Here is a 12,385-nt window from a genome sequence, read left to right as displayed (position 1 = left end):
TTCCACCAGTAGCCACCGGGGGAGCCCAGAATCCAAATTCACAACACTAGACACAGCGGCATTTTCCTCCAAACTGTCTTTTAAGGGGACAATCTCTTTAGGCCCTTCCACTCTTACAGTCGAGCTTTGTGTGGATTCTGGGGCGGAGGGGAATTTTATATCCTCACCCTTTGCCCAAGGCCACGCAATACCCCTGGTGATGCTCGCCAAGCCGGTGACTGCATGTGTGGTGAATGGTTCGACACTGCCCTCATAAATAACACACAAGACCATCCCATTTACATTATCTATGTCTCCATCCCATCAGGAGATTATTTCCCTCCTTGTCATCCCCAAGGGAATAGACGAGATCCTGCTAGGGATACCCTGGTTACGTTATCACTCCCCTCATATAGAGTGGTCCTCAGGGAGAATTTTGGGATGGAGTGAATCTTGTGAGGGAAGACCCTTCCACCCCACTGCCCCTATGACTGTCCTATTGACCTATTTCCTGGTGCAGAGCCTCCCCAGGGTCAAGTCTATCCCCTGTCTCTCCCGGAGACGGAGGCGATGTCCCAATACATCCAGGAGAATCTGGCAAGAGGATTCATTAGGATGTCAGTGTCACCTGCAGGGGCAGGGTTCTTCTTCGTGCAGAAGAAGAACGGAGAACTACGTCCATGCATAGATTACAGTGGTCTTAACGCCATCACCGTTAAGAATAAATACCCTCTGCCTCTGAAATCAGAGCTATTCGACAGGTTGTGGGGAGCGAGGGTATTTACTAAACTAGATCTGCGGGGTGTTTACAACCTGTTTCGCATCCGTGAGGGGGATGAATGGAGGACGGCTTTTAACACCAGGGACAGGCACTATGAGTACCTGGTGATGCCCTTCAAGCTTTGTAATGCTCGTGCCATTTTCCAAGACTTTGTGAATGATATCTTCTGGGATATGCTCTCCACCTCGGTTGTAGTCTATCTGGATGATGTTCTCATCTACTCTCAGATATAGACTCCCACCGGAGAGATGTTTGCAAAGTCTTCGACCTCCTACGGGCAAACTCCCTCTACGCCCCGATGTTGATAAACCTTTTATTATGGAGGTGGATGCTTCTTCCGTCGGTGCTGGAGCAGTCCTCTTCCAGAAGGATGCTCAAGGTCGGAAGCATCCTTGCTTCTTCTTCTCCAAGACCTTCACACCAGCGGAGAGGAATTATTCCATCGGGGACAGGGAGTTGCTAGCCATGAAGTTGGCTTTCTCAGAGTTGAGACACCTCCTGGAGGGGGCTCGCTTTCCCTTCCAAGTTTACACCGACCACAAGAATTTGGTCTATATACAGACTGTCCAGCGGCTAAATTCTCACCAGGCCAGATGGTCCCTGTTCTTCTCCCGGTTCCATTTCACCCTCAATTTTCTCTCTGGGGAGAAGAAAATTTGTGTCGATGCTCTCTCCCGCTCCGTAGTGTCATCAAAGGAGGAGGAACCTCGGCTTATTGTCCCTACTGAGAGCCTGAGGACCGTGGCTCCGGTTTCGCTAGAGTCTGTGCCCCGGGCAAGACTTTTGTGCCATCAAATTTGCGACCGGAGGTCCTCTCTTGGGCTCACTCATCCAGGGTGGGTGGACACTTTGGGACCAAAAGGACATCTGAGCCTCTGGCGAGAATGTACTGGTGGCCGCATATGGCTCGTGAGACTATATTTGGGCGTTTGTCTCCTGCGCCAAGAATAAGTCTCCTCGACAACGGCCAGCTGGGTTACTTTACCCCCTGCTGGTGGCAGACAGGCCCTGGGAGATGGTCGGGATGGACTTTGTGGTGGGCTTACCCAAGTCCCGTGGCTGCACCATCATTTGGGTAATCACCGACCATTTTTCTAAAATGGTGCACTTGGTGCCTCTTCCACGGCTACCTTCTGCACGGGCCTTGGCAGCGTTATTTGTTAATCACATTTTCCGTCTACACGGTATGCCGGACAAAATTGTCAGTGACCGGGGTCCCCAGTTTGCGTCTCGGTTCTGGAGAGAGCTCTGTCGTCTACTCAGTATCGAGCTGAATCTCTCTTCAGCACATACCATCCCGAGACAAATGGCTTGGTAGAGAGGGCCAACCAGACCTTGGTCACATATTTGCAACATTTTGTTTCTGCTAGCCAGGATGACTGGGCATCCTTGCTACCATGGGCGGAGTATGCGCTAAACAATGCTGTAGCTGACTCCACTGGACAAACCCCATTCCTCCTTAACTACGGCCAGCATCCACGGGTTCCTGTGCCTATGCCCGTGTCTTCCGCTGATTCAAGGGTTGCAGACTTGGCTGTGGAGGCACATGACATTTGGGACTGCACTCAGGATGCCATCCGGGCTTCCAAGGAAAGAATGAGGTCCTCTGCCAATGCACATCGGCGCCCCGCTCCATCCTTTGCTCCTGGCGACTTAATGTGGCTCCTAATTGAGTCCACTAAGTTTGTACCTCGCTACTTGGGACCCTTCAAGGTCCTGGAACAGGGTAACCCTGTGGTCTACCATCTGGCTTTTCCTCCACGCCTAGGTATCACCGACACCTTTCATGTGTCTCTTCTTAAGCCCATTCACATGTCCCGGTTATCTGAGTCATCTGCCGGGACATCGGGTTCATCTACGGATGATTGTGAGGTGAACGCTATCTTGGGGTGTAAGGTGGTACGTAGCAAAAAAATTTATTTGGTGGATTGGAAGGACTACGGCCCAGAGGTCTGGTCCTGGGAGCCTGCTGAGCACATTCAGGCTCCGCAACTCATTGCTGCCTTCAAGCGTAGAAAGGCCCAAGGAGGGGGGCCCTAGGAAGGGGGTAATGTTAGGTGTCGAGTTCCCGCCGCTGCACAGGGGGAATCTTGAACCACCTCCGCTGCGGTCCCCCATTCTTCTTTAGCCGCAGTTGAGCATGCTCAGCAGAGACGTCGGTCCCAGCGTCTGGCTCTGTCAGATACTGTGCGCTTGGTTACTGCTGATCTTCCAGGCTCAGCCATTATAACCAGCACTGTTCAGCGGTGAGCAGACGCTCCTAGGACTAAGTCCTGCTTTTCCTCTACTGGGCATGCCCAAGGGACGACCTCTCATTGGAGGTCGGGGGTCACATGCTCCTATTGTAGCAGCTCCTATGGGACCACTAGAAAAGTCCTGGAGAGCTTCCTCTATAAAAGGTTTGCATGGCCGCACGGCCATGCGCTAGTATAATTCAATATTTGTGTATGTGTGGATGTATGCATGTTCTGGTGAAAGCGCCGAATCATTCCCATCCCTAGAGTTGTTGAATGCTCGCGAGTGTTGTAGCTGTCTAGCGTCAGATAGTGACATCCAGCACCAGGCACAAAATATACTGCGTCTATCCTGCAGTGACCGCTGCTGCGGTACTGTATGCACTCTGTGCCGCTATCTTTAGCGTCTCCTGACAATCCGTCAGTGTAGGGTGGGAACTCCCGTTTGATCCCAGCATCTGACTCAGGGCGTCCTCAGGCGCGGGCTCAAAAGCCACCGAGGGTCAGAGCGGGATCAACCACCAGCATAGTGGGGGTGAGTTGCAGGGATCCCACTAGTATCCAATTGCTGCGCCCTGTGAATGCTAACAGGGCACAGCATTATTTTTAATCTCGGCGACTCTGTGAAGTAACAGAGTTTACTCTTATACAGATCGGGTGACGGTACCCATGTCTATTCAGGTGTAGTACCGCCATATAGTGCCGCCATTTACTAGCAGCAGGCTCCACTCCTGCATGGTGGACCCTGGCTGTGAACGCACCTACACTATCTCTACATTTACTCGGTGCATTCCGCCAGCCTTAACAACAAGTCCCTGACGCGCGTTTCGCAGGTATACTGGCTTTTTCTAAGGGCAGGGTCGACCACATCTTCAGAATATTTACACTTCCTGTCATGAGTGACAGACGGGTCAACCAACCCACCCATAAAGAGTTCCTAATTGTATATTTAGGGATTTGGAACTAAAATTATATCAAATAACATCATTGTCAATACAAATAGTCAGTCATGATGACTATGAAGTAGAATTCTCATAAATTTCCATAAATGTCCATTGATGAAATGTTAAAGGATACAGTGTAACAGCATTAAGGCAGTCCATCTTGAATATAAATCATATATATGTCATGAACTGACGCTTGTTATTTTATCAAGAGAGAAATCGCAAGATACCATATTTTAAGAATAAAAATGGATTACGAATCGATGAAAAGAATTTCAGTGGTGGGCAGTATGTCAATTAAAATTAAATATTAGAGGTGGTGATATGGACTCGATACTTTTGAAAAAAGAGAGTAAGTGGATATTTGAGATTTATACTCAAGATGACCTGCTTTAATGCTGTTACATAGTATCCTTTAATCAATGGACATATTTAGAAATTTATGAGAATTCTAGTTTATAGTCATCATGTCTAAGTTAAATTATTTGTATTGACAATGATGTTATTTAATATAATTTCAGTTCAAAATCCCTAAATTTACAATTGAGAACTCTGTGTGGATTGGTCAACCCACCTGTCACGGGTTGACACAGCATTTATTCATAATTATCCAGACGTATTATTTCAGTAGGCCCAGGGACATGAGTTAGAGTTCATGTGAGAATGACTGTTGACTCTTATTATCAATTGAATTAGGCCATGTGCACACGTTCAGTATTTTTCGCGTTTTTTTCGCGTTTTTTCGCTATAAAAACGTGATAAAAACGCAAAAAAAACGCTTACATATGCCTCCCATTATTTTCAGTGTATTCCGCATTTTTTGTGCAAATGTAGCCTTTCTTTCCGCGAAAAAATCGCATCGCGGAAAAAAAAGCAACATGTTCATTAAAATGCGGAATTGCAGGGGATTCCGTACACCTAGGAGTCCATTGATCTGCTTACTTCCCGCACTGGGCTGTGCCCACCATGCGGGAAGTAAGGAGATTATGTGCGGTTGGTACCCAGGGTGGAGGAGAGGAGACTCTCCTCCACGGACTGGGCACCATATAATTGGTCAAAAAAAAAGAATTAAAATAAAAAATAGTCCTATACTCACCTTCGATGTCTTCCCGCCTCTCCACTGCACGCTGTTGCTTCGGTTCCTGTAGCTGGTGTGCGGTGAAGGACCTGCCGATGACGTCGCCATCTTGTGATTGGTCGAGACCGGTCATGTGACCGCTCACGTGACCGCGACGTCATGGAAGGTCCTGCGCGCACACACCATCTATACGGAACGGACGCCGGTGAGGAGATCAGCTGTCTGCGGGTGAGTATAAGCATTTTTTTTATTATTTTTAAACATTCTATCTTTTACTATAGATGCTGCAAAAGCAGCATCTATAGTAAAAAGTTGGTCACACTTGTCAAACGCTATGTTTGACAAGTGTGACCAACCTGTCAGTCAGTTTTCCAAGCGATGCTACAGATCGCTTGGAAAACTTTAGCATTCTGCAAGCTAATTACGCTTGCAGAATGCTAAAAAAAAGCGAAAAAAACGGAAAAAAAACGCAAAAAAAAAAATGCGGATTTCTTGCAGAAAATTTCCGGTTTTCTTCAGGAAATTTCTGCAAGAAATCCGGACGTGTGCACATACCTTTAATGTTCAATGGCTACCATTTGTTGAATGGCTGTTGATTAGCTATTGTATCTATTCTAGTATTGCAGGGCTAGTATTGTTCTACTATCTTTGGGAAACAAAGGTACAGGATGATTGTACAATGTTTGCTAATATGTTGATGACCCACTGGTGCTCTGCAAATATGAAGAACAATCTAGGGAGGGATGGCCTCCTTCCACCTTCCGTCAAGCCTGAGAAAGAATGCCTGAATGAGAATTGTGAACTATAAAAAAGAAGGATCTGCCTATGTTCATAAAGACTCTACATTACAGTAACCATGACATCATGGCATTAACTGAAGAAATACAGAGATGCTCCATTGACAATCACTGAACCCTCAAAGATGTTTAAAGAATCCAAGTTGGGACAATCAAGTCACCTGGCCTCGTACATCAATGGACTGTCAGCTTCCTAAGCTTGTCGTTACTTCCTCTCGGTGGGTGCCTTAGAAAAGTGGGGTGTCACTGTTGGGGGTAGTCAACCCTGGAAGACCCAAAGTTGCAGCTACTCTCATCCTGTCGACCACTATTTCAGTGGTCCTTAAGGGGTTAAAATAAGCTCTGGAGACAGATTCTCATAAAAATATGTCCGGCCCATAGATCTTAACAGTTCATTTACATATTAAGAAAATGTGGATTACTCTGGAATAATATACTAGATTACAGATATAAAGGTATCCGTTTATTCATTTTCCTATGACCTACATGCCCACATACATGGCTGATCCAACTGATGAATTTCCTTTAATACCTAAAATAACAAACAGAGCAGATACATACCCTCCTTAGGTTCAGCCCCAGTTCCCAACATTGATCAGTTATCTGTGTTTTGGTACCAACATTGATGTCACATCGACAGCGTGAATTACAAGTGTAGCCAATCACTGAGCTCAGCAGCGCTGCTGAGAACAGCGGTTACAGCGCAGATGTGCACTGCTGTCATTGTGATGTCACCCCTGTAGGCACCAAAACCTGAGCAGTGCCAGAGACCCTGGCAGGACCCAGGGATGGTGAATCCCTGCTCATTTAGTTACTTTAGGCATTTAAAAGTATATGGGGTCCAGTTTCCTGAAAGCAGAAAAGTCCTTAAAATAACTGAAACAATGTTTGACATCTGCTAGAAGTTGACAATGAAATGGGTGGACAAAATACAGTTATCTATTTCAATGTGTTTCAGACTTACTTTGGTTTCCTCCATTTGAACAATTATTGCTTGGCATTCCTGAATGCTGTCGTTAATATAATCAATATTTGCTGCCAAAGCCTCCAACTCCTCTGCTATGTCTTGCTGTGTCTGCTGTTCACCACTGCTTTCTTCTGGGGGAATGACTGCTCGACTTAGCAGTGCGTCTTGTAGAAGTGAAAGTTCCTCACGTTTCTTGAATACATGACAAAAAAATCCATTAGAAGTGGAGAAGTAAAGTATATATACAATACATTGTTAAATGGCAGCTAGTTCTTATAATCTAAGAGCAAAATTTCACCAATAAGGCAAAATAATACCAATGTTTTACTGCTCTAAAAATGCTCTTATGTATATGTATAACTCAGGATTTAAAGTCTCACGTGAGTCCCACAATGGGATTAATAGTTAGAATAAACTGCATTATGTCAGGGCTTGTTAACCAACTTAGAATAAACTTTTATTTCATGCCTCTGTACATTTTAACTATTTAACTACACCTCTAAAACAATCTTATGTTTTGACTTATGTACATTATATTTATACTTATTTAAGATGATGTTTAGATTGTATACTTAAAGAAGCCCTCCTCCCATCAAAGTTATATTCCTCTCAATATATTGCAGTCATCATATTACGGTATATAGCACCGCGTACTTACAATTGCTCATTTTGCCTTTCTACCCAGCTATATTTTTTTTTCTGCTCTGTGTAGAAAAGGGAAGTCTCTATTTCCTGCAGTTATCATTCCCCTTTTAAACTCCTGACTCAGCTGCGCCCTCCTCCAGGGACTTCTGAAGTGACTCATGACTCATAAAGGAAAAACTGACCTCCTGTTTCTACATAGAGCTTAGGCTTCTTTCACACTTCCGTCTTCCAAATCTGCACAGGATCCGTCAAGACGTTGAAATGACGGATCCTGTGCAGATTGTGGAAAACGTGTGCACTGGGCCCGTCTTTCTGATGGACCGGTCGAGGCTATGTGCACCTGTTGTGTATGCGTCTTCGCAGCGGTTTTCCGCTGCGAAAATGCATACACAAAACAAACCAGGTTAAAAAAAAATAAAAAATCACAGTATTCTCACCTACCAGCGTTCCCGCGCCTAGTAATACATTGCGAAATCTCACGAGAAGTCGCGGTCTTGTGAGTAAGTAACGCTAGCTGCCGGTAGCATCGGTGACGCTGCGCGGGAACGCCGGTGGGTGAGAATATTGCGATTTTTTTTTTTATTATTATTATTTTTAACATTATATCTTGTTACTATTGATGCTGCATAGGCAGCATCAATAGTAAAAAGAGAAAGAGAGCGAGCGAGAGAGAATTTCCCTGACGAGAAATTCTTCCACGCATGCTCTCTTTGAAAAGGCGGGACCCGTCGCTGGATTCCTGCTTTTCACAGGCAGCGATGCATCCTGCGCCCATAGGCTACTATTGTAACCAGTGATGGGCAGCGCAGGATGCGTCGCTGACCGATTATCCAACGTGCAGAAAAAACGTTCCTCTGAACGTTTTCTCTGCCTGACGGACCGTTTTTTAATGCAGGATCCAGTGAAAGACGGATGAAACGGATGGCCATCCGTCACAATCCGTCGCTAATACAAGTCTATGAGAAAATGCAGGATCCTGCAAACTTTTTTGCAGGATCCTGCATTCTCAAAAAATGACGGATTGTGACGGGAGCTGAAAGATGGACTTGTGAAAGAGGCCTTAGAAGGATTCAGCTAGTCAGTTTTAAATCACGTGATATCATAGACCTAATGGATAAGAGGAGAATTATCTAAGTAGAAAGGCAAATGAGCAATTGTAAGTACACAATACTATATAATATGATGATATATTAACCCCTTAGGGACCGAGACAATTTTGTACCTCATGACCAAGCCAATTTTTACAATTCTGACCACTGTCACTTTATGAGGTTATAGCTCTGGAATAGGGTTGAGCGAAACGGATCGGACAAATTCAAAAATCGCCGACTTTCGGAAAAGTCGGGTTTCATGAAACATGACCCAATCCTAGTGTGGGATCGGCCATGAGGTCGGCAATCTTCGCGCCAAAGTCGCGTTTCATATGACGCTTTCAGCGCCATTTTTCAGCCAATGAAGGAGGACGCAGAGTGTGGGCAGCGTGATGACATAGGTCTCAGTCCCCACCATCTTAGAGAAGGGCATGACAGTGATTGACTTGCTTTCTGCGGCGTCACAGGGGGTATAAAGGGGCATGCACGCCGACCGCCATCTTACTTATGCCGATCTTACCATAGGGAGAGGTTGCTGCAGCTTCATCAGAAGAAGGGATATAGTTAGGCAAGGAAGATTAACCCCCAAACTGCTTATGCTGTAGCGATTTCCACTGTCCAACACCACCTTTTTTTTTGCAGGGACAGTGGAGGCTATATTTTTGTGCATCAGCTCTGTAGCTTATTAGGCTGCCTTATAAGGCTCCCTGATAGCTGCATTGCTGTTTGCACGCTGCTGTGCAAACCAACTGCTATTTTAAATGCAAAAATCCTGTTGCTCCTTTCTGCAGTTATCTTGTTTATTTGTCCACACTTTTGTGTGCAGCAGTCCTTTTTATTGCTGCCATACTTGTCCTGAGATCATTGTAGGGAGATTGAAATTGTACTACAGTCCTTGTATTTTATCATATATCTTCCAGCCACTTTCTGCCACTTACATTGTGTTGTGTTATACACTGGGCCTGAGTTTTGGTGCAGTCTCCCCCCCAAAAAAGGGAGATTCAAATTGTCACAAAGTGGATATACGTCAGTTCTGTTAGTTTGTCGTATATCAGCCAGCCACGTTCTGCCACTTACATTGTGTTGTGTTATACACTGGGCTTGATGTTATGGACTGGAAATTTAGGAGTGACATGCGACTAGCTCTGAGCAGGTGGTAACTATACAGACCGCAGTTCCTGATCTTAACACAACACTAGCAGTAGCTGTGGGATGTTCCTGTCACTCCCTGGACACCTCGTCACAGCCGGAGAACTAGCTACCCCTAAAGGTAGAAATAGGAAAGCTATCTTGCCTCAGAGAAAATCCCCAAAGGATAGGACAGCCCCCCACAAATATTGACTGTGAGTGGAGAGGGAAATGACATACGTAGTATGAAACAAGATTTAGCAAAGGAGGCCACTTCTAGCTAGATAGATAGTACAGGAAAGAACACTGTGCGGTCAGTAATAAAAACTAGAAAAAGTCCACCGCAGAGATATGCAAAAATCTCCACACCTGACTAAAGGTGTGGAGGGCAAAATCTGCAGCCCAGAGCTTCCAGCTTAGCTGAATAGATCCATACTGATAAGCTGGACAAATGAGCAAAACATAGAATGTGCTGAACAATAAAGTCCACAACAAGTGGACAGCAAAAGGACAAGCAAGGACTTATCTTTGCAGAACTGGTCAGAGTGTCAGGGAAATCCAAAAGAGCAGTATCTCCAAGCAGGAACAATTGACAACTGGCATTGATTGAGGGATAAGGCCAGACTAAAATAGCTGAGCCAGAAAGACGATCAGTGGAAGCAGCTGCTGATGCTAAATCCAAGAAGCAGCTATACCACTCAAAACCACAGGAGGGAGCCCAAGAGCAGAATTCACAATAGTGCTACTTACAACCACCGGAGGGAGCCCAAGAACGGAATTCACAACAGCCTGAGTTTTGGTGCAGTCTCCCCCCCAAAAAAGGAAGATTCAAATTGTCACAAAGTGGATATACGTCAGTTCTGTTAGTTTGTCGTATATCAGCCAGCCACGTTCTGCCACTTACATTGTGTGGTGTTATACACTGGGCCTGAGTTTTGGTGCAGTCTCCCCCCAAAAAAAGGGAGATTCAAATTGTCACAAAGTGGATATACGTCAGTTCTGTTAGTTTGTCGTATATCAGCCAGCCACGTTCTGCCACTTACATTGTGTTGTGTTATACACTGGGCCTGAGTTTTGGTGCAGTCTCCCAAAAAAAAAGGGAGATGTAAATTCTCAACAAGTTTATATACACCTTCTACCTTGTTTTACAGTACCATATAACGGTTGTTATTTTGGTTAGATTTTCCCAAAAATGAGGAAGTCTGGTGGACTTGGGCGGTCGTTGCCAGCTGGTACTGATGGTGGTGGTGGTGGTGGAGCATCTGGTGGTAGTGGAAAAAGCAAAACAGCACCTAAGGCTGGAGGTGTTGAGCCAGCATCATCGTCTGGCTACACAAGGCCTCGAAGGCTCCCTTATCTTGGAGTAGGAAAACCGCTTTTAAAGCCAGAGCAGCAGGAAAAAGTTTTGGCTTTCCTTGCTGACTCAGCCTCTAGCTCTTTCGCCTCCTCTTCAGAAAGTTCAAAATATAAAAGCAGCGAGTCGTCAGTGGATGCTCCCGGTCAGGAACAAGACGTTTCCTTGTGTCCTTCACCCAAACCAAAAGTGAAGGATGCGTCAGTCGACACTACAGGTTACTCCATGGAGCTCTTTACACATACCGTGCCTGGGTTAGAAAGGGAAATTGTTAACTGCCCATTACAAGATGAATCGGACATGGAGTGCACTGATGCACAGCCACAGCTAGATTATTATGCTGTTCCATTGACTCAGATCACTACATTGCCCTCGCAGTGTACTCAGCCAGAATCTGACCCTGATGAGACTATGGTGCCCCATCCCGAACGCTATAGCACCTTACACGGTGACACAGAGGAAGGTGCACATGACATTGAAGAGGAGGTGATAGATGACCCAGTTGTTGACCCAGATTGGCAGCCATTGGGGAAAGAGGGTGCTGCTGCCAGTAGCTCAGAAGTGGAGGAGGATGATCCGAAGCAGCCATCTACATCGCAACAGCTGTCATCTGGCATGCCCGTATCAGGCCAAAAACGTGTGTCAAAAAAACAGTTTTAGGACAGCGTGGCCCTCTGGTGAAAGTAGCACAGCGTGCAATGCCTGAAAAGGTATTCCATAGTATGAAGAGTGTAGTGTGGCAATTTTTTAACCAAGATCCGAATGATCAGTCAAAAGTTATCTGTAAGAAATGCTCAAAGACCTTTAGCAAAGGGAAGAATCTTCAAAATGTAAATACAACGTGCATGCGTAGACATTTTACCAGCATGCACTTGCAAGCCTGGACTAACTACCAAACGTCACGTACCGTTGGTGCACCTGCTCAGAATGAAGGTAATCAGCAACGCTACATTGCTTCCCTCACTGTAAGCCCACGGGTTAGGACACCACCAGCAGCAAATGTGGAGGTATCGTCGCAAGGCCAAAGCAGTCAGGGAATCACAAGATTTTTGGTAGGAAACACTGTATGTGGGCCAACATCAAGAATACCATCACCAACCCTCTCTCAATCCGCCATGTCCACCACCACCACCGCTTGTTCCACCATATGCAGCTCTCCAGTCCAGCTCACCCTACAAGAGACTCTCGTTAGGAAAAGAAAGTACTCATCCTCTCATCTGCGTACACAGGGTTTGAACGCCCACATTGCTAGACTAATCTCGTTAGAGATGATGCGCTACCGGTTGGTTGAAAGCAAAGCTTTCAAAGACCTGATGGCCTATGCAGTACCACGCTATGACCTACCCAGTCGGTACTTCTTTGCGAGAAAAGCCATCCCAGCCCTCCA

At 45.7% G+C, this 12,385-nt stretch overlaps 1 protein-coding gene across 2 annotated transcripts in view; it reads right to left on the bottom strand.

The window, feature by feature from the left end:
• KIF21B (kinesin family member 21B) overlaps window positions 1-12,385 on the bottom strand; it is a 637,471-nt gene that overhangs the window by 332,887 nt on the left and 292,199 nt on the right. For both annotated transcript variants that reach the window (XM_077295392.1, XM_077295391.1), the window contains exon 20: window positions 6,778-6,972. In XM_077295392.1, the coding sequence (XP_077151507.1) occupies window positions 6,778-6,972 (195 nt within the window). The remainder of the gene's footprint in view (window positions 1-6,777; window positions 6,973-12,385) is intronic.

This window comes from Ranitomeya variabilis, chromosome 3, assembly GCF_051348905.1.
Source record: "Ranitomeya variabilis isolate aRanVar5 chromosome 3, aRanVar5.hap1, whole genome shotgun sequence".
Taxonomy (NCBI): Eukaryota; Metazoa; Chordata; class Amphibia; order Anura; family Dendrobatidae; genus Ranitomeya; species Ranitomeya variabilis.
This window is presented reverse-complemented; position numbering and strand designations above follow the sequence as displayed.